At 40.2% G+C, this 23,122-nt stretch overlaps 2 protein-coding genes across 5 annotated transcripts; one reads left to right on the forward strand and one right to left on the reverse strand.

Moving 5' to 3' along the window:
* Nucleotides 1–6,197: 6,197 nt before the first annotated feature.
* Nucleotides 6,198–9,757, forward strand: LOC140808599 (uncharacterized). The gene is made up of 2 exons (XM_073165712.1): nt 6,198–8,535; nt 8,813–9,757. The coding sequence occupies exon 1, from the start codon at nt 6,596–6,598 to the stop codon at nt 7,979–7,981; it is 1,386 nt and encodes a 461-aa protein (XP_073021813.1). The 5' UTR covers nt 6,198–6,595; the 3' UTR covers nt 7,982–8,535; nt 8,813–9,757.
* A 2,835-nt stretch (nt 9,758–12,592) lies between these two features.
* Nucleotides 12,593–15,653, reverse strand: LOC140810827 (thioredoxin-like 3-3). 4 transcript variants are annotated; one of them, XR_012113308.1, is made up of 5 exons: nt 15,343–15,649; nt 15,194–15,219; nt 13,771–15,034; nt 13,490–13,553; nt 12,593–13,013 (listed from the first exon to the last, which is right to left on the reverse strand). XR_012113308.1 is itself a non-coding variant. In XM_073168723.1 (4 exons), the coding sequence occupies exons 1-3, from the start codon at nt 15,427–15,429 to the stop codon at nt 14,815–14,817; spliced, it is 333 nt and encodes a 110-aa protein (XP_073024824.1). In that variant the 5' UTR covers nt 15,430–15,653; the 3' UTR covers nt 12,593–13,013; nt 14,811–14,814. The 4 variants fall into 4 exon arrangements, 1 of the variants encoding a protein (XP_073024824.1); XR_012113307.1 differs by having other exon boundaries at nt 13,490–13,574; XR_012113309.1 differs by lacking the exon at nt 13,490–13,553.
* Between the last annotated feature and the right edge of the window lie 7,469 nt (nt 15,654–23,122).

Below are 23,122 nucleotides of genomic sequence, written 5' to 3' on the forward strand. Positions count from 1 at the left end.
GAGGAGATACAAGCTCCTAGAAGATCCGAGAGAGTCTCGAGACCACCTATGAGGTATGGTCTGCTTCTTGAAGAGGGACATGATGAGCCTAACCATGGATGTGATCCAAGGACCTTCAAGGAAGCGTTATCTGATGCCGATTCATCCAAGTGGCTTGAAGCAATGGAATCTGAGATGAATTCCATGCATTCGAACCAAGTGTAGGATCTTGTGGATCCACCTGAGGGAACTGTTCCCATAGGGACTTGGGGCGGATGGGAAGGTATTGACCTTCAAGGCGCGATTGGTGGCAAAAGGATGTACTCAAAGACAAGGAGTTGACTTTGAGGAAGCCTTTTCCCAGTCGCAATGTTCAAGTCCATAAGGATTTTGCTAGCCATAGCTGCATGGTATGACTGTGAGATATGGCAGATGGATGACAAGACAAACTTTCTTAATGGGGATTTTAAGAAAGTTATTTACATGTCTTAACCTGAAGGGTTTACATCTATCGGAAGTGAGCATATGGTATGCAAACTTCAGAGATCTATTTATGATCTAAAGCAGGCATCAAGGAGTTGGAACCTTAGATTCGATAGTACAATCAAAGAGTTTGATTTACTAAGAATCATGAGGGACCCTGTGTGTATAAGAAGGTCAGTGGGAGTGTTGTGACATTCCCGGTATTTCATGTTGATGACATTCTACTCATTGGGAATGATGTAGGAATGTTGCAATCAACTAAGATATGATTAGCGAGTGAGTTCTCGATGTAGGACTTGGGTGAAGCATCTTTTGTATTGGGATACAGATCTATTGAGATAGATCGAAAAGATGGCTTGGTCCCACCCAGTCCACATACATGATACCATCGTGAAGCGGTTCTCGATGGATGAGTCCGTGAGAGGACGTCTACCTGTGTGTCATGGCGTGTCCATATCCAAGTCTGTCTCCCAAGACAGATGCAGAGATAGTGGCGATGACACGCATTCCGTATACTTCGGAAATTGGTAATGTCATGTATGGGATGATATCTACACGTTCTGACGTGGCGTTTGCACTATGTGTAGTGAAAGGATATCAATCGAACCCTGGTCTTCCACACCTGAAAGCTGTGAAAGACATCCTCAAGTTGTTGAGAAGGACCAATAAGTTGTTCTTGGTCTATGGGGTAGAGAACTGAAATTGGAAGGCTATACCGACTCTAGCTTCCAAAGCGATATCGATGAATCGAAGTAAACCTCTAGGTTTGTATTCATGCTCAATGGTGCTGCTGTCTCTTGGAAGAGTTCCAAGCAAGACAATATTGCGGATTCCAGCACAGAGGCCGAATACATTGCTGCATCGGATGCAGCAAGGGAGGCTGTTTGGATAAGGAATTTCGTCCAAGAGTTGGACGTCATTCCTAATGGAGTTGCTCCTGTCCCGGTGTTGTGTGACAACACGGGAGCTTTAGCTCAAGCAAAGGAGCCAAGGTCTCATCAGAAATCCAAACTCGTATTGAGAAAGTACCACATCCTCGGAGAGATTGTGGAATGAAGAGTAGTGTCTATTGACAAAGTCGGCTCCGCAGATTATGTTGTTGATCCACTAGCTAAGCCTTTACCTGGACCATTATTCGACAAGCATCGCGAATCAATGGGTTTTATGCATATAGGTAGTTGGCTCTAGTGCAAGTGGGAGATTGTTAGAGTAGGTGCACGTCGAGCCAAGTGTTGGCCGAGTGTTCACAATGAAACTCTATGTATAAGCAGTCTTTATTTTAATAATATTTGAAATTATTATTTTGGCAAATCTTTATCTGTATACCCATGCTAGCTGCATAGATAAAGCCCTTGAATATACAAATAGTAGAAAGAATATGAGATGCTCATATGATGAGTATCATGAAACTCATATTTGTAATACTGTATATTCTAAACGGTTCCTAGTCGATTCAGCCGCCACTAAGAAGGATATAGGCCGCTCGAGTTAGAGACTAGTATCTGCGATGTGAGTACCATGTTTCATTGGTAGGGGACATTGTGATGTCCGAACATGCAGATAGGTGCTCCTTGTAGAGTGCACTGAACGACCCTCCATAAAAGGACTTTCCAAGTGGTTCTCACTTATCGAGTGGAAAAGTCCTGGTTTATGGTTGTACAGAATTAGTCCTTATGACCCGGGACAACATTGAGACTCTATGTGCTAGAATTACACTTTGACTTGTTTACCGACTCTCATGGGGTCATCAGGTGGCAAGGTTGGTTGTTATGTCGAAACACATAGGAGTCGATGCATTGTAGTCGGGGATTCACCGCTTACCTTCGGGTATGGATATCCTATGTGTTATCATGTGTATGTAGGTTGAAATCTCTGGCCAGAGTATGGTTGTAATTATGAAAGGGGTTTCATAGATTACACCATTGATGCAACTACAACATGACACATAGTATCGATTCATTGACAACTCTCGATAAACCAATGGTTGTCGAATCGATCGGGATATATGAGTTGAAGGGACCGTACTGTACGCTAACCATAATTGAATGGTTCTTGCAGGCACTATCATGTGATACCTAGGGAATCACGTAAGCGATGCTGCTAGGCGTTTAACGTGATTGGTTGGGTACTATCAGACTTGAGTTCTGACGTTCTTACTATCAAGGAGTTGATAAGTAAGAATGGAGCAATTGGGGTATGCTCGAATAAGGACATGTTTAGTCCGAATCACATGGAGATGTGAACCCACGGCTAGTTGTATCAATGAACCATTGAGGGCCACACAAGTACTAGCTTTGTAAATCCCGATGAGAAGTAAAAATAGTTCAATGTGTTGAACGGCTTATAAAGGAGTTTATAAGCGTAAAGAAAATTAGAAGTATGACTTCTATAAAGGAGAAAAATAGTTCAAAGTGTTGAACGGCTTATAAATGTGTTTATAAGTGTAAAGAAAAATAGAAGTATGACTTCTATGAGAGAAATATAAATTTTGATTTATGGAAGTGTTCCTAAATTAAAATTTGGCCAAGTAAATAATGTAATTGAAAATTGTGATTTTCATAAACATTATTATGGACTAAATTAAATTAATTCAAGTGTTGAATTAATTAAACACTAGTGGGCCTAGTAGAGCCCAAATAATTAAATTAATTCAAGTGTTGGATTAATTAAATAATATTGAGTCTTGTAGAGCTCAATTAAAATAATTATTTAAACTAGTGGGACTTGAGTAAATTCAAGTAATGTTTAAATAGTCTCAAATGTGTTTGAGATATTTAAATTTAGTCCAAAGTTTTTAATTTGATTAAAAAACTATATAGTATGCATGCATGGGAGGTGAAGAGTTGGGGAATACTTTTGATTAAAATAATGGTTGGCATGCAACTTTTTGTATCAACTTTTTGCACCCCCAAGACAACTCATTCTCCCTATTCTCACATGCCATGGCCGAAATCTTGCTCTCCATTCTCTCCATATTTTTCTTCATTTTTGTTCTTCAAGTTGTTGAGGAATAAACACACTTCTCTTTGAAAAATCCTCACATTTTTCTAGTGCAAATTGTGAGGGGATTTCCCTAGTTAGTGGTGGGCTTAATTTGAAGGAAAGTTTCAAGGATTTGGAGGAGGAGCTTGTAGATTCATCTTCCATTCAAGAGCTTTGTTGTTTGACAACAAAGTTGGAGCCACAATCAACTTTTTAAAGTTGATAGGTATATTTTCTTATCATCCTATGTATGGTTTTTGAGTTTTTGTAAATATTACACAACATTTTTGGGGTGGCCGAAATTTTACATATAAAATTTGTTTTTGTGCTTCCGTTGCGTTTCCGGCCACCGTAACCGGTCCGCTTTCAGCTGCCACGCTCAATTCGAAGAGGGGACTACTGTGTCTGGGGTGGCTTCACACACAACCTGGTCAATTGTCTAATCAGACTCATCTCCGCTCTTTTTGCTCTACTCAAGATATCAGCGAAATGATAAGGTCGTTGCAAATTCATAAATGCAACTACCTCCGAATTCAACCCTCTGATGAACTGATTCACTACAGCTTCATCATTTCCAGCTAAATGAGGAGAAAAATGCAGTAGAGCCGAGAATTTAGCAATATATTGGTCAATATTCAGCTGCCCTTGGCTCAAATTCTCAAACTCTAATTTCTTGTCCTCTCGGTACGAAGCTGAGAAAAATCTTCGATAGAATTCAGTTCTGAATATTTCCCACGACATCACTGTACCTCTCTGTGCCCACATTCTTCTACTGGTAATCCACCAACTCCTGGCGGCTTCTCGTAACTGGTAAGGCACCATTTTAACCCTCTGTTCATCTGTACAATCAAGTAAATCAAACAAGATTTCTATATCATCAAACCAGTTCTGACAATCTTCGGATGTCTCGGTACCACTCAGAGTCGGCGGCTGTAGTAACTCAAATTCTTTCATCTTTTCTTCTAGCTGAATTTCTGATGCATCTATCTGTTCAACCGAAGTACTGCCCTTTTCTGAAATTCTTCGAGGCGGTATATCTGATAATCAAACAGATTAGTACATAATCTATACAATCTGTCTCAGCCCTCCTCTGATCATAAAATTCTGATCCAGACTCGGTTCTGATTCAGGCTTAGCAATTACATGCTGCAATCAACTCAGATAACAAGCAACATGTAATAGGGAAAGCAATAAATCATGCTAGCACACACAATGTAGTCAACATTGAAATAAATTTCATGCTAGCAATCACATGCAAGGAAAGAAAATTCAATCTACCCCGCTCATTCTCTTCTATCTCAGTCTAAAAGATCTATCAGCTCTGACTATCTCAATCTAAAGGATCTATCGCTCTGATACCACCTGTTGTGGGGACCCGGACGCTGATCTTTTTCTTAATCATCTTTGGGATTTAATTATCAATTAAGATAAAACAGGGTCTAAAAATTTTTCTTTTTAAAATAAAATGCGGAAGGTAATGGCAGCTACATAATATACATATCTGTATAAAACTACATTTCAGTATAAAGGTACAATAATGTACAACAGTCTTTCCAATTAATCTAAGGTTCAACTACTAAAGTTCAGGTAATAAAACCAAATCTATCCAAGTCCGGAATCACCACGCTAAACTCGTCTTCTCTCATCATCTTCTCGACCCCGATTCAGCCCCACCTGTTGTCATGCACACAAACAAAACAAGACAACAGCCGGATAACTCCGGTGAGAATAAATCCCAGCATAAAACATGGTAAGCATGTATAGAGACAATCTAAATCAGAAACATGCTATCATGATCATATTTAAGAGTAATAGATTTCATATTCTATGAAATCAAATCAAAATAAGCATGCAACTCAAATCAGATAAACATGCAATTTAAGGGAAATCATATAAACATGCTATCATAACGGAAAGCAATAAACATGGGTTTCATAGTCTATGAAACCACATCCATAAACACATACAGTTCTAGTCAAATCATGTCTAGACTCGACTCAACTATAACTCTAGGGATCCCGGGGTGAATAAGAGGATCTTTCACCTACTCTCCAATCGGGGTGACGGTACGTCTTATTCCTAGACTTCGGTCTGATCTGTATCCACATCTACCATAGGAGAATGATCTTCCCCTAAAGCTGTGATATCACCGAACGTCTAGAAGTCTCACTGATCTGTCAAGACTTTCCTATCTTAAATGCAATGAATATTAATCTTTAAACAAATCATAATCATATCAAAACATAAACAATAGTCTAGTATGTGATTTTATTGGGAACTCAAATGAGATCTCAATTCAGTTGTATTTTCCCGATTATCACATGAATTATACCTTTGTCGTCCCTATCTGACGAAGACGATGATCTGTATTCAACTCTGTCCATATCAATCTGAAATGACAATATTGAATACGTTGTATCAGTAAATAACTCAATACACAATCTATTCTGATCAATACTCAAATCAGTATACAATCTGATCAATATCTGACCAAGATACAATCTGAGTCATATCAACAATATCACAATCAAATCGAGATTTTATCTGAATCTGATCAATCTAACTCAACTGATGTTTCGACGGTATAACAATACAATCTGAATAACCCTGTCAATCTGAACATCACATATATAATATTGGAACTCATAATTTGTGCTAATACAATTCATAATCTGAATACTAACACAATTCTGATATAGAATCTCAGTCAATATCTTTCAAAAATCATAACAATTGCATAACCAGTCTGATACCCTAGGGATGAGCCCACTACCCCTGGCTCATCCCAAGCCCCAAAGGAAAGACAAGCCCACCAAGGGCCCTAGCCCAAATGGAAGACAGGCCCACTAAGGGCCCAGGTATTCTCCTATAAATACCAGGTTTGGGTGTTCAGTTTATGATTTCACTATATTGCTTTCAGCAGCACCCTTAGCTGCTCCCCCCATATATCCTCAGTCACTGACTTGAGCGTCGGAGGGGCTACGCCAGGACACCCTCCTGGCCCCCTCTTAACGGTCTTTTTCTTGATTTCAGGCTCAGGGTCATCTTAAAGCCCACGTCTGAACTAGTGACGCTCGTTGGGATCGGACCCTAGAATTCCCGTGAGTATCACTTGGCGCCGTCTGTGGGAAGTTTGAGTTGAGACGTAGAGATGGTAGGCAGGAGAGGAAGCAGGAGAGTTAACTCAGCGTCATCGCGTCCTCAGAGGGGACCCGAACCGTCTCATGTTGAGGCGAGGCAGGAACAACCCCGTCTGGAGACGAGAACTGAACAACCTCGTCAAGAGATCAGGGTCGAGCAACCCCGTCCCAATGAGAATGTGGGGAACTTGACCCTAGAACAGCTGGGTCAATTTATCACCCGGATAGTGGATGAGGCCATGAAGAGGAATCAAGAGTCTATGTTTGCAGAAGATCAGACCGCTCGCCAGGAGCGAGAGGAGAATGTGGAGGGAAGTCAGAGTAGGGTGGAGGAGACGCGACCCCGCCCAAATGAGGAGAATCCGGAGATGGAAGAGATGTGGAGGGAAATACGGACGCTGAGGCAGCAATTGGGAAACAGAGATGCAGCCCCCAAGAAAGGAAGTCCTTTTTCCCTCGCCATTTTGGAAGAGGGGCTTCCTCCAAATTTCCGACAGTCAAACGTTGGAGAATATGATGGACATACGGAACCCGAAGAACACTTGGGGAGGTTTGAGAACACAGCTCTGTTGCATCAGTATTCAGATGGAGTCAAGTGCAGAGTGTTTCTGGGCACTTTGGTGAGGTCAGCCCAGCAATGGTTTAATTCCTTGCCGCCCAACTCCATACGCTCTTTTGAGGATTTCTCAGCTGCTTTCTTGCACCGATTCGCTAGTAGCAAAAGGCACCAAAAAAACTACTTGAGTTTGTTTGTAATGAAACAGCAAGAGGGTGAAACTTTACGGGAGTTTGTCCAGCGCTTCAACAGCGTAGCGTTGGAAATACCAGCGGTCACTCCTGACATCATGATAAGTGCCTTTACCCAGGGACTTAGAGGAGGGGAGTTTTTCAAGTCGCTGGTCAAGAAGCCTCCGTCGAGCTATGATGATCTGTTGGCTCGAGCTGAGAAATATATAAATCTTGAAGATGCCCAGCGGCATAAGAGAATGGAGCAGCGACCTGGGAGGAGTGGAGTTGAGGGAGCGGAGAGAGGAGGAAGGAAGAGGGGCGCAGGGGAAAGAGATGAGATTAAAGCTAGGGACAGAAGACAATTCTCATCACATGTTCCTCTGGATAGGAGTCGTGACGAGGTGACGGAGGTGAGGGAGCCCGAGGAGAGCTGGGAGAAGTCGCGAAGGGCTAAGAGCAGTGCTAGATTGCCTTCGCGGGATAGACGAGAAGGATCCTCATCTAGGAGTCGACAGAGGTCTCGCTCGTCTCCTAGACGTGGTCAAGGCCCTCCATGGATAAATCAGAGGGTCGGGGAGCAGAGAGGGGAAGGTCGAGGTCAAGATGTTCCTCAGGGACCCGTCGAACCGAGGGGGGGAATGAATGAGGATAACCACCCTACGAGATGAATGATTCATATGATCTCGGGGGGTGCTACTGATGGAAACTCTGGGTAAAGCTCTAAAAGAAGCCTGAGAACGCTTACCACCTTAGAGAATATCTTTACTTCATTTTTGATGTATTTCGTTCCTGAATTTGTCTTACGTTATCAGTTGATATTCAATAAAATCAGGTTCCTCTTTTCAGTTCATGAATGTTGTTGTATTACGAGAGGGAAGGAGAGAAATTTTATTTTCCTACTAAGGCATCGCCTGGTAGAGGAGCAGAGGGCAGGAGAGAAATTTTATTTTCCTACTAAGGCATCGCCTGGTAGAGGAGAAGAGTGAAGGAGAAAAATTTTATTTTCCTGCTAAGGTGTCGCCTAGCAGAGGAGTTTGAGGGTGAGGGTGGATAATATGTATTTTCCTGCTAAGGCGTCGCCTGGCAGAGGAGTTAGAGGATGACGAGGTGGACTCTTTATTTTCCTGCTAAGGTGTCACCTAGAAGAGGAGTTAGAGGGTGGAGGTGATGATTTTTATTTTCCTGCTAAGGTACTACCTGGCAGAGGAGTTAGAGGGTGGAGGTGATGAAATTAAATTTTCCTACTATGGCACGCCTAGTAGAGGAGCAAAGGGCAGGAGAAAATTTTTATTTTCCTACTATGGCATCGCCTAGTAGAGGAGCAGAGGGCAGGAGAAAAATTAAATTTTCCTACTAAGGCATCGCCTAGTGGAGGAGCAGAGTGCAGGAGAAAATTAAATTTTCCTACTAAGGCATCGCCTAGTGGAGGAGCAGAGTGCACGAGAAAATTTTTATTTTCCTGCTAAGACCTGGCTTAGCAGAGGAGTTAGAGGGTGGAGGTGTTGATTTTTATATTCCTGCTAAGACCTGGCTTAGCAGAGGAGTTAGATGGTGGAGGTGTTGATTTTTATTTTCCTGCTCAGGTGTCACTTAGCAGAGGAGTTAGAGGGTGGAGGTGTTGATTTTTATTTTCCTGCTCAGGTGTCACCTAGCAGAGGAGTTAGAGCGTGGTGACGTTGATTTTTATTTTCTTGCTAAGACCTGGCTTAGCAGAGGAGTTAGAGGGTGGAGGTGTTGATTTTTATTTTCCTGCTAAGACTTGGCTTAGTAGAGGAGTTAGAGGGTGGAGGTGTTGATTTTTATTTTCCTGCTAAGACTTGGCTTAGCAGAGGAGTTAGAGGGTGGAGGTGTTGATTTTTATATTCCTGCTCAGGTGTCACCTAGCAGAGGAGTTAGAGCGTGGTGACGTTGATTTTTATTTTCCTGCTAAGACCTGGCTTAGCAGAGGAGTTAGAGGGTGGAGGTGTTGATTTTTATATTCCTGCTAAGACCTGGCTTAGCAGAGGAGTTAGAGGGTGGAGGTGTTGATTTTTATTTTCCTGCTCTGGTGTCACCTAGCAGAGGAGTTAGAGCGTGGTGACGTTGATTTTTATTTTCCTGCTAAGACATGGCTTAGCAGAGGAGTTAGAGGGTGAAGGTGTTGAATTTTATTTTCCTGCTGAGGTATCTCCTAGCAGAGGAGTTACGAGATGATGAGGTGGTAGTTTTATTTTCCTACTTGGGCTGAGCCTAGTAGAGGAGACAGAGGGTGAGGAGGTTGAAATTTTATTTTTCCTGCTAAGAACTGTTTTAGCAGAGAAGTCAAGGGTACGGGGAAGTGAAAATTATTTTCCTTCAAAAGCTTAGTGGAGGACCTTGAAGATGGGGGCGATGAGAGCATACTGTGTTAGAAAAATTTATTTCGTTTGTTGACAACGAAAGATGTTTGCCGCTGCTATTACGGGGATCGACCTGTGACAGAGGACGAGCATGGCACGGGGCTGGGCGGGTGAGGACTCGGCGTAGGCGCTTGGGCGAGCGTGGCGCTTGGGCGAGAGTGCGGCAGCACGGGCTGGGCGAGAGCGTGGCAGGGCGAGAGCACCTGGGCGCTGGTAGGCGCGGTAGGCGAGAGCTGGGCGTGGCGAGGCGCGCTGCTGGACGAGGCGCGCTGTCGGGCGAGGCGCTGGCTGCGCTGTTGGGAGAGGCGAGACGAGAGTGGGGCGTTGGGGCGTGGGCTAGGCGGGGCGAGGCGAGAGCGAGGAGGGCGGTGCGAGAGCTGGGCGTGGCGTGGCGAGGCGCTGGCTGCGTTGTTGGGCGGGGCGAGACGAGAGTGGGGCGTGGGCTAGGCAGGGCGAGAGCGAGGAGGGTGAGGCGAGATTTGGGCGTGGGCTCGGCGGGGATGGCGATGGGCGAGAGCTGGGCGTGGGCTAGGCGGGGCGAGAGCGAGGACGGCGAGGCGAGAGCTGGGAGCGGCGAGGCGGGCTACGGCGAGACGATGAGGGCGAGTGGCTGAGATGAAGGGATGACACGATAAGTGCGAGCGCACGGTGAGGCAAGAGCTCGGGTGTTCACTTGGCGAGGCGAGGGTGAGGCTGGTATCCGGACCAAATCTTTCCCTTCAAAACAGGAAAGCGATTTGATTTATTTCCCAACTTGTGGAGACTAATGAGTAGCAGAGGAAAAGTACACACCTCACACCCGGTAACTCGGGGACAACACAACTAATCGAACTTCGAACCTACGATTCAGTTCGACTCGGGAGGGGGAGACTGGTGATACCCTAGGGATGAGCCCACTACCCCTGGCTCATCCCAAGCCCCAAAGGAAAGACAAGCCCACCAAGGGCCCTAGCCCAAATGGAAGACAGGCCCACTAAGGGCCCAGGTATTCTCCTATAAATACCAGGTTTGGGTGTTCAGTTTATGATTTCACTATATTGCTTTCAGCAGCACCCTTAGCTGCTCCCCCCATATATCCTCAGTCACTGACTTGAGCGTCGGAGGGGCTACGCCAGGACACCCTCTTGGCCCCCTCTTAACGGTCTTTTTCTTGATTTCAGGCTCAGGGTCATCTTAAAGCCCACGTCTGAACTAGTGACGCTCGTTGGGATCGGACCCTAGATTTCCCGTGAGTATCACAGTCTATTCTTAAATCTGACTTCAATTCTACAATGTCTACGGTAATAGAAACACCATATCTGAATCATATTCGATTCTAGCAACATCATATTTCCAAAACATCTCCAAACGTAATAAAACTTACGTCCTTGTGTAGCCCGAGTCGAGAGGAACACGATACTGCGTTCGGATTCGAATTCTGATACACGGATTCTTCGTAAATTTAATTCTAAACTTAAAAAGTGTAGTTCTCTCCAAACTCTCGAATTTCTCTCCAAAATCTGAAGAAAACCGAGCTCCACACGTGTATATATATCTTGCATGCAAACCAAAACGTGGCTTCATTCTTTGTTCTGCACGTCGCACCGCGGGTGCGATCATGCACGCACCGCGGGTGCGGTCTATGTCATGTTTATCACAATATTTCTCAGAAGCTCAGACCGCGGGTGCGCTTCCTACAAGACCGCGGGTGCGGTTTTATTAGCGCGGGTGCGCTCCTGTTAGCACCGCGGGTGCGGTGTCGCCTCGAATAAAATTTGCCAACTTTCTGTCCATGCACCGCGGGTGCGGTGATGCTTCGGCCTCACCTTCGAAATTTCCATTTTTACTGACCGCGGGTGCACTCATGTTCTGAGCGCGGGTGCGGTCTTGCAAACCATATTTTCTCATATCTTTTCTTCCCTCATTGCATGTCATGCATTCTCATACCTTCCGGTTTTCTCGTTAATGAAGATTGATAATCTTGATTTATCAATTCAATAATTCTCGAGCATTACAATTTTTCACTGATATGCTTGATTGTTCTGGACTCCTTCATTATATGCTTTGTTGAAATCCTCCATTTGTTTGAATATGCTTGATTCATCATTATTGAAATTGAAGGTCCGAAACAACGATGCTCTTTAAATCTCCTTCCAATCATTTGCACACGGTGCCCAGCCAGATTCATATCATACTCCCCTTCTTCAAAAAGACTAGCAACTGAGGCACACGCGTTGCGTGTGTCATGAATATATGAGCTTGATATATTAAATATTCGTGATATCACAACACCATTACACCAAAATATTTGATATCATGTATATATTATTGAAATGCAATGGATTCTGAAGCTTAAATAAATATGTCAACCTCAATTAAATTAATACATTAAAAACCATTTAAAAAACTCATAGAAACTTGAGAAGAACACGATAAAGAAAATTGAGCACCATTTTCACACCAATTGTACAAAAATAAAATAAAATTAGATAGATGATAACAAACCAAAAAAATCAATTCACAACTACATTAACATTGAACATCAAAAACAAAAATGTAAAAGGTTCCAATCACAGTGTGAGCGTAGACAAAATTTAAAAAACAACACACACACAGAGAATTCACAGAAAACATGCGAAACATAAATATATAAAATAAAATGAATTTGACGATAACAAAGAGAAGAAGAGAGAGATTAACATACCTCTCACTTGTACAGATCCATTGCATAAAATAAAAAAGTGCACTTTTAGTATTGTTCCATAATCCATTGCATATCAAACACTTCCCAATGACAGGAATTAACAAAGTTCCCTTTTAACATTATTCCATTGCATTTAATCAAAACATTCCTGGTAAAGTTCTTACCGAAAGGAGGAAATCTAACCAAACCTTGACAACTTTTTACTAAAGCAATATTTAACCAAACCTTAACAACTTTTTACTAAAGCAAGCGTCATGATATGACTATTTTTAACCAACAATGTTTTACATCTTTTACATAAAAAATCGTAGAGAAGTACAAAACGCACGACCTTACCCTTCAATGATGATGGCAGAAGGGTGGGTAATTCTACAATGCATACTTCCACTCATAAAAAAAATTAATATAGAAGTATCAGATAGCACATCATGAATTGAGCGAAAGATAATATAATATGGTCACTTTTCATCTACATTTAAAAATTGTTACGAAACGTATCACATTAAAAAGTTATATATACCACATCAGGCTTATTATCATCTTCCCAAGAGTCCTTCACGTCATCATCTTCCAAATCTTCATCATCCTAGTTATTCTTCAGCTGCTCCTTTGTGAGAGGATTTGGAACATTCTCATCTTCTGAAAGATGAAAATCGTCAATCATATTCATTTGAACAAAACTAATGACATTGAATCTTATATTGTCACAACAGAAAGCCATACGTGGAAAAAAAGAAAAGAAGTTAGACCTCATATATTTATAGTTGGCTGATCAAATAAGCACGTATACTTGCATTTTTCCAATGCACATATTTTGCTACAGTTGCAAGTTAAAGAAGTAGATTGTTTAGAAAAAAAAATTCTAGTATATTTAGCCTTTATAGATCAGAACATCTTTGCAATGAGCTCCGATTATGTAAAGTTAATGTTTACGCAAATTTTAGGGAAAAGATATCCAAAGCCAATTTTAAATAAAAACACTCTAAATAATTTCCGTGGGAGGGGCGTTCAGGGAAGAAAAATCACAGATGAAAATTTAGGGAATAATCAAGAAAAATAACGGCCCAAAAACTCAAAAAACTTCGAACATTCAGATAAGAGTCGACTTAAATTACTCCAGTCCTCCATCAAGGTCTGATTCTTCTACACCCAGTGGATAACTTCAGATATCGACAGTCCCTTTGTTAAAAAGGGAAATAACTGTCAAATTAGCCATTGCAATACATATCAATCGATTACAATTGTAAGAGCAAAAACGCACCAAAACCCACGAATACAATAGGATCAAAAAAGAGAAACCCGTATTCAAACTCAAAAGTTCAAGAAGCATAATCGAAGAAAAGTAATAATCGATTCGCTTCTAATAAATTACGGTTTCTTGAAACGAAGATCTCACCTTTCAGGATAAACCGATACTTAATTTCTTCAAGTAATTTATTGATCGAATGAGAAGAAATCAAATTAAAATAATAGATGCCAGTAAGGCGAAAAGACGAAGCGCAAGAGCGAGAGGGTGAAGATCTGAGAGAGAAAATTTGTGAGGATCGAGATAATTTCGAGAGAGAAGAATTGTGAAGGTAAATCAACAATATCTGAGAGAATCGTGCAGAGTAGGTGGTTTGTTGGAGGAGATCGTGGATGTGGAGTTTTGAGAGATAAATATTTTTGAAGTGAAGCAAAAGGATAAAAGGGCAAAAGAGTCGATAAAAATTTGGTGTCCGCAGTGGCGGTTTTTATGTGCATCTCAGATTTAATAAAATAGTAGAGATATAAAGCTGATTGAAACAATTTTTTTATGAATAATATTTGGTACGTGGCTCTTTTTATTTTTTTTTTAAGTAAGATGATTGAAGAATCCTTAAAAAAATTATTGTAATGTAAATTTCACGAAGTTTGATTGATGAGTACCTTCCAATAAATGATTTATTAACGTAAATTTTTATGCATATATTTGTTGGGAGACTCTTTCATATCAAATTGCACTTTTTGTGAAGCTTACTAATTTGGTGTCACACACACACAGACACACACACATCTATCGATTAAATCATTAACAAAAGTTTTTGTACCAATTTACCATTTAACCAATAATACATGCACGGAATGCATTTTACATCCATAACAAAGTAAACAACAAATGAACGAAGGCTTATACTACATGCAATTTAGTCATCATGTTCAGAAGCAATGAGAAATCTTGATTTTTAAAAATATACAGATGTAGAATCCTCAGTAATTACGATTATATTATACGATAAAAAATTCTTTGAATATATGAATCTTGCACTTCAGATTATATTTAAAACCGTATCTTTGGCAATCTACCATTCAATTCAAACTTGTATTAAGAGAAAAAAGACTCAAGAAATTCACATGGAAGAACAAATCATGGTATTCAATCCCACAACACCAGAAAATAAAGGTAAAAAAGGGAACCTATTCAAGAATGCAGCCAGAGGCGATCCTGCAGATGCTCTTCTCCGACACCAAACATCTCATCAACTCTTTCACCATCTATGTAGAAATGAAAGGTGGGCGTGTACCGAATATGCTGAGTAGTTTCAGGGCACTCATCTATGTCAGCATACACAAATGAAACCTTTAGAAATTTGCCACTCAGTTCGCAAAATGTAGGAAGAATCTGACTGCACACTCCACACCTGAAAAACAGCAAACCCGAGTTACCGCGACGAATGAGTTTCTTCCATCTCAACATTTCAACAAACACCTAGTGCGCATATGTACCCGATGTTCTATAATTCAATTATAAACACACGAAGACATCAAAATAAAGAAACAAAAGAGCGGTATCGACAAACCATGATGCACCGTAGTTGATTACTGCCTGCAAAATAGAATTTCCGACATATAATTCAGCAACAAATTACAGCCAAAAATATGGAATTGCCTGATTTATTGCTTACAGGGAGTACCCTAAAGGAAAAGAAATAGAGATTACACGCCTTACCACAGTCCTTGTTCTTGGCCTTCTTATTCTTCCGCCGCAATGTATACCAAGAAGTACCAAGGGACTGGTCCTTCGCTTCAAAAACATGAGAAATGGGAACTTTGACTTTCCCAACAAAGTGTCCAAAAAGCTGCGTGCATGATAGATTTGTGGGTGTTCTGTTTCAGAGAATCCGATATCTGGATTTTCTGTTTTCAAATAAACGATACGTTTGATTTGAGAGAATTTGTTTTCTGTTTTAAGAGGAACCGATGTATCAGTTGGATTTGAGAAGAGAAGAGAGGAACATGTGAGAGAAATTAAAAGAGAGGAACGTGGGAGAGAAAGTAAAAGAAGATGTAGGGGTATTTTTGGATAAACAAAAAACAGATCAAAGACACCAAACAGTTTTTCTAATGGGCTTAACTTTAATAAATAGTAAAAGATTTGTCCTCAAATCTTGTCTACCTACACAAAAACAAAACAAGTTAGTAATAAGAAGTATATTATCAACTTGCTTACCTCTAAGTTCAAGATTGTAGGTGCTATTGTTTGCTCGCTCCTTTTGCACTGGAAATCCCAACATCCCCGTTGCCTTTCCTATAAACTCATCAGCTTTACCAAATACCAAATAAAAATTGACACCAAATGATAAAATACCATTAAGTATCACAAAAATTAAGTTCCTCCCTTTCTTAGACCTAGTTAACACACAAATGATATTCATACATGTGTACGACCATAGCTCACTAGGAATAAGATATAATTGATGCACGACATATGAATATATTCGACATGTCATTTTCCCGTATGCAACGCATGTTCCCCAATCACACTCAACATGTCGTTTCATATGCAACCAAAACATATACTCATGCATTTTATCAATGATGAATTCACAACAATACGCCTCACAAGCGATTAATTCATAAAATGAACAATTTAAACTCCTTAAAAATATATTCATCATGATCATAAAAATTCTTATGTGCAATGCATGTTTCACAATTCCACTCAATGTACCTCCTCATATGCAACCATAGTAAAAATTTATGCATCATATCTATGGCTGTAGTTAATTCATGGCTACAAATCAAACAAATGTCATGTGCCTCAACATCAAGCAACAACTCACGCGATTGATGTAGGATGAAAAATTTATTTTCTTTAAACAGGTATTCATTATGAATAAAGAGATAATCTTGTTCATCCTTGCACCTCTCAAAACCATCAAACAAGCATAAATCATGAAAATAGAATACACTAAATATACGATCCATGTAATCTTCACAACCATCACCAATCAAATATAAATCATGGAAATAGGACACGTCACATGTACTATCAATGGAATATATTATCACATCACAAAAATCTAAGTCTAATGTATATAAACCCTTGTAGTAAACAAAACCCACAAACTTAGTAACTTGTGAGAAATCAAAATTCATAAAAAGTACATGCATTTCATCAATAGTCTCACATCCATAACAATCTATGAATAAAGATAAATTTACATCTGGCCCCTTAACCACCAAATTTTCAATACGTTCTCCAAGCTGTGGAAAACGATACATGAAAGAATAAGGATAAGGACGAAAGTCATACCTCACAGTTGTTGTGTTGGCAACTAACCTTACCTCATCTCGATGGTACTTGTATTCTCGAGTCTCGGACCCTTGGGTTCTCCCTTTAGTAAGACTCACTTGTCTCCTTGGCATGACAACCCCAAGAACCTGCAAATAAGAAATAGAAATGCTCGGAATTGAACTGGCTATATCATCAATACAACAATAAACCACTTTGTACAAAGGTACATAAAATGGTTTATGCAAGAATAAGCAACTCTCCACCTCACTCTTTTCACTCTTTTGGGCCTTTAATTTATTTTTCTTTTCTCTCTTCTTTCTTTTCTATGGCCATCTCACTCTTTTGTTCTCTCTTTCTTTCGGCCATTTTAATTTCTTTTTCGCTCAACTCAAGGAATTTCAATTGATTCTCAAGAACAACATTTGGATTCAATTGAACACATGAAATATTTTGTTCCTCAACAAATTTATGCAAAACAATATTCCTTGCCTATTCTCCTTGTCCATAGTGCACAAAATAGACATTTCTCCTCCACCTAATAATTCACTTTCCACTGTACACAATTTAACATCATTCGACTCATCAACTAGTGGAATACTATCATCAACAACTATCTCAAATTCATGTTCAAATTCAGAAATCAATGAGGTACCAACCTCCTCAATTCTCTCAACTTCCATTTTAGATTCAACATCAATGCTCACTTCAAATCCATATTCGACTACATCCTTAGGTTCACATTCAACTCTAGAATCAAGTACATTCATCTCCTCATTTGGACATTGGTTAATATCATGTCCAAACTCTAGACACCAAATACATTGAATATCATAAGTACTAACATTTGAAATTTTAGATGTACCTTGATACCCACGCTTCAAAACCAATTTCTCTTCACTCGAACTTCGTGCGGTTGTCAATAACTCCTTCCACGAGTCACTTCCACGCCTACCACTCGTTTTGCACCTTCTATCATCACGCGATACCAGTCGTGGTGCTCCACTCTCCTTGATTCTCCTAGCCCAATCAACTTCACGTCTCGACTCTTCCATTGGCCTAGCAATCATTTTCTCTTTCAATCTCGTCTGCCAATTGGGTGTCAAAATGTCCCTATGCACATCACGTTCACCTCTTTGTCCTACTCCTCTATTCTCTTCACATAGCTTATCATCATAATGATCCACGTGTAAAGCTTTATTCCCACCAATTCTACTACCTCGTCTATTCCCATCATCGTGCCTATCATCATCATGATCCCAATGCAACGCTCTACTTCTTTCAACTGTACCCAAACCTTTACGCTTAGATTTATTTTAGCTAGTGCTAACCTCAAGCTTACCCATCCTCTCATCCAACGACTCCATTTGGGTCGTCATCATCCTACTAAAATCCCCAAACAACACTTCTATTTGGGCCTTAGACATCCCCGAATTCGAACTGTAAGGCCCGAGAAATTTATCCCATTTAATCTAAAAGGATTTGGCGATGCTTATTATAATCTATGGTTGATAATTAAGATGATTATAGACAGAACGGATCAGACCGGGAAAGCCGAAAGAAGAAATATCATTAAGTGGGAAGATTATGCTTGGCGCATATGCACGAAGAAAATGGCGCATATGCGCGGAAGGTCCAGAAGGATTGGCGCATATGCGCGACGTAGATGGCGCACATGCGCGGGACAGACAGAATGATTGGCGCATATGCGCGACTTAAATGGCGCATATGTGCGGGTTAGGCAGAATGATTGGCGCATATGCGCGGCCTAAATGGCGCATATGCGCGAGTAGGCAAAATGCTGGTGTGAGCTACCGGCGCATATGCGCGACATTGTTGGCGCATATGCGCGAAACGTGCTGAACATGCACGATGCCACTTGCTCTCTTGCATGTCATGGATGTATATATATATATATATATATACAAGCGAAATCCTTCAGAATTCAGAGAGGAAATCGAGAGTTTGGGGGAGAGTTTCAATTCGTGATTTTGGAAATTAAGTACGAGAAATTCGTCCGTCAGAATTGAAATCCGACTTCGGTACTGTGTTCCTATTAACACAGGCTACAACTGGACGTAAGTTTTGTTACGTTTAGACATGATTTGAAATTATGCTATGGTCAGAATTGAATAGAATTCAAATATGATGTTCTTGTCATGTTAGACATCATAGAATCAAAATCAGATTGAGAAACAGACTGTTTATACATTTGTTAGGATTTTTGGAGTAATTTGACTGAGATTTCATATCAGGATGGTATTGTTAGCAAGATTATGACTTGTATCGATATTGATTACGAAGTATGATATTTTATCTGTGATTTTGAGACCGACGGGGTTATCAAGACTGTGTTGCTATACCGTTGAAACATCAGTTGATTCAGATTATTTAGATTCAGAAATGAATTCGATTGTATTGTGATATCGTTGATATGAAGTAGATTGTATCTTGTTCAAATATTGATCAGATTATGTACTGATTTGAGTATTGATCAGAACAGATTGTTTCTTGAGTTATTCACTGATACTGCGTATTCGATATTGTCATTTCAGATTTGATATGGACAGATTCGAGACATCGTCTTCGTCAGATCAGGAAGACAAAGGTATAATTCATGTCATATTCGGGAAGACATAACTCAAATAAGATCCTATTTGAGTTTCCAAATAAAATCACATACTAGATTATCGTTATATTCTGATATGAATATGCTTTGTTTATAGATTTATATGCATTGAATTTAAGATAGGAGAGTCGTTGACAGCCATTGTCAAATTTCTAGATGTTCGGTGTATCTCAGCTTAGGAGCAGCTCTGACTCCTATTGCAGCCGTTGATACAGCTCAGACCGAAGTCTAGGAGTAAGACGTACAGTCACCCCGATTGGGAGGGTAGGTGACAGCCATTGACGTCTTATTCACACCGGGATCCCTAGAGTTATAGTTGAGTCGAGTCTAGACATGATTTGACTAGAACTGTATGCGTATATGAATGGGGTTCATAGACTATGAAACCCATTGTTATTGCTTTCAGTTATGACAGCGTTTTTTATGATTTAGATTGTTTATATACATGTTTATCTGATTAAAGTTGCATGTTTAGTTAGATTATATTTCATAGATGATGAAATCTATTACTATTGTTTTTAATTTATTCATGACAGCATGTTTCATGAATTATTATGTGTATATGCATGTTTACCATGTTTTATACTGGGATTTATCCTCACCGGAGTATCCGGCTGTTGTCTTTTTTTGTATGTGTGCATGACAACAGGTGGGGCTGGATCAGGGTCGAGATGATGATGAGAGGAGACGAGTTAGCGTGGTGATTCCGGACTTGTAGCAGACTTGGTTTATTACTTGAATTTAGTAAATGAACCTTAAACTTAGGTTGTACAATATTGTACTTTTCTACTGAATTGTAGTTTTTATACAGAAACGTATATTATTTAGATTCCATTACCTTCCGCGTTACATTTTGAAAAATAAAAATTTTTAGACCCTGTTTATCAGAACTGATAATTAAATCTCAATAATGATTAAGAAGATGATTAGCGTCCGGGTCCCCACAACAGGTGGTATCAGAGCCATAGATCCTTTAGATTGAGAGAGTCAGAACTGATAGATCTTTTAGAGTGAGATAGAAGAGAATGTGCGGGGTAGATGAATTTTCTTTCCTTGCATGTGTGTGCTAACATGAGAGTGAATATAATGCTGATTGACATTGTGATGCTAGCATGAGACTAATTGTTACTGCTTTGAGATACATGCTTACCTGATTACTTGATTTAGATTGGTATTATGTATCACTACGTATGAATCAGATCTGATTTCTGATCTGCAGTAAGATGATCAGAGAAAGATGAGAACAGATTGGTTGTACAGGATTACTAATGGTTTTGGTAATCAGATATAGCTCCCCGAAGAATTCCGGAAAGAGGTGTTAGAGTAGGTGCACGTCGAGCCAAGTGTTGGGCGAGTGTTCACGATAAAACTCTATGTATAAACGATCTTTATTTTAATAATATTTGAATTTATTATATTGGCTCATCTTTATCTGTATACACATGCTAGTTGCATAGATAAAGTCCTTGAATATACAAATAGTAGAAAGAATATGAGATGCTCATATGATGAGTATCATGAAACTCATATTTGGAATACTGTATATTCTAAACGGTTCCTAGTCGATTCAGCCGCCACTAAGAAGGATATAGGCCGCTCGAGTTAGAGACTAGTATCTGCGATGTGAGTACCATGTTTCATTGGTAGGGGACATTGTGATGTCCGAACATGCAGATAGGTGCTCCTTGTAGAGTGCACTGAACAACCCTCAATAAAAGGACTTTCCAAGTGGTTCTCACTTATCGAGTGGAATAGTCCTAGTTTATGGTTGTACACCATTAGTCCTTATGACCCGGGACAACATTGAGACTCTGTGTGCTAGAATTACACTTTGGCTTGTTTATCGACTCTCATGGGGTCATCAGGTGGCAAGGTTGGGTGTTCTGTCGAAACGTATAGGAGTCGATGCATTGTAGTCGGGGATTCACCGCTTACCTTCGGGTATGGATATCCTATGTGTTCTCATGTGTATGTAGATTGAAATCTCTGATCAGAGTATGGTGGTAATTATGAAAGGGATTTCATAGATTACACCATGGATGCAACTACAACATGACACATAGTATCGATTCATTGACAACTCTCGATAAACCAATGGTTGTCGAATCGGTCGGGATATATGAGTTGAAGGGACCGTACTGTAGCTAACCATAATTGAATGGTTCTTGCAGGCACTATCATTTGATACCTAGGGAATCATGTAAGCGATGCTGCTAGGCGTTTAACATGATTGGTTGGGTACTATCAGACTTGAGTTCTGACGTTCTTGTTATCAAGGAGTTGATAAGTAAGAATGGAGCAATTGGGGTATGCTCATATAAGGACATGTTTAGTCCGAATCACATGGAGATGTGAACCCACGGCTAGTTGTATCAATGAACCATTGAGGGTCACACAAGTGCTGGCTTTCTAGATCCCGTTGAGAAGTAAAAATAGTTCAATGCGTTGAACGACTTATAAATGAGTTTATAAGTGTAAAGAAAAATAGAAGTATGACTTCTATGAGAGAAACGTAAATTTTAATTTATGGAAGTGTTCCTAAATTAAAATTTGGGCAAGTGATAATGTATTTGAAAATTGTGATTTTCATAAACATTATTATGGACTAAATTAAATTAATTCAAGTGTTGAATTAATTAAACACTAGTGGACCTAGTAGAGTCCAAATAATTAAATTAATTCAAGTGTTGAATTAATTAAATTATATTGAGTCTTGTAGAGCTCAATTTAAATTAATTATTTAACTAGTGGGACTTGGGTAAATTCAGTTGCCAGAGGGACCAATCACGAGGGGTCGACTAAAGAGATTCAAGGAGGCGCTACAAGGAGTCATGAGCAAGCCGGAAGAGGTCGTGATGCATGGGAGTACGTATGGAGGCCAACGGAAAGTCATTCAAGCATTGATGTTGCTGACCGAGTCTGGACGGACCTGTACACGGACCTGTACACGGGGTCCGTTTCCTTTACAAGCTGGGATGAGTTTTTACAGTGGCTGCACGGACCTGGAGACGGACCCAGGCACGGGGTCCGTGCCCTATACATTGGGCGAATACTGTGCCTACGCGGACCCGTACACGGAGGTGAGCACGGGGTCCGTGTCCCTTGATCCCGATTGAAGAGTTTTATAGTATGTACACGGACCCAGACACGGAGGTCTGCACGGGGTCCGTGCCTAGCGTTTTCTGCGCGGATTTGTTTCCTTTTCTAGAGTTTTATTATTTTGGGAGACTAGATTTTTGATATCTTTTGATATATAGACTATGTTGGAAAAAAATTCAAAACACAAGACACATAATATTTTGAGTTTATCAAACTTTTGAGAATTTTCTCTCAACTTTTCAAAGCCAAGCTTTGTCAAATCAAATCAAACTTATCAAAGTTTTTAACTTTGTGGCGTTTGTCGATCGTTGTTTGTGCGGATTGTCGTAGGCAAAGTTCTTCGAAAGTTCGTACAGTTTTCGATTGTTTACCCTCGTGTTTATTTGTTGCTAAAATCTTGCTAGTTTAGAGGTGAATATCACACAATACTTGAATCAAAAGATCGAGAAAACACACGGGACTTAATATCGTAATTGAATAGAGGGT

This window comes from Primulina eburnea, chromosome 13 (assembly GCF_022965805.1).
Source record: "Primulina eburnea isolate SZY01 chromosome 13, ASM2296580v1, whole genome shotgun sequence".
Taxonomy (NCBI): Eukaryota; Viridiplantae; Streptophyta; class Magnoliopsida; order Lamiales; family Gesneriaceae; genus Primulina; species Primulina eburnea.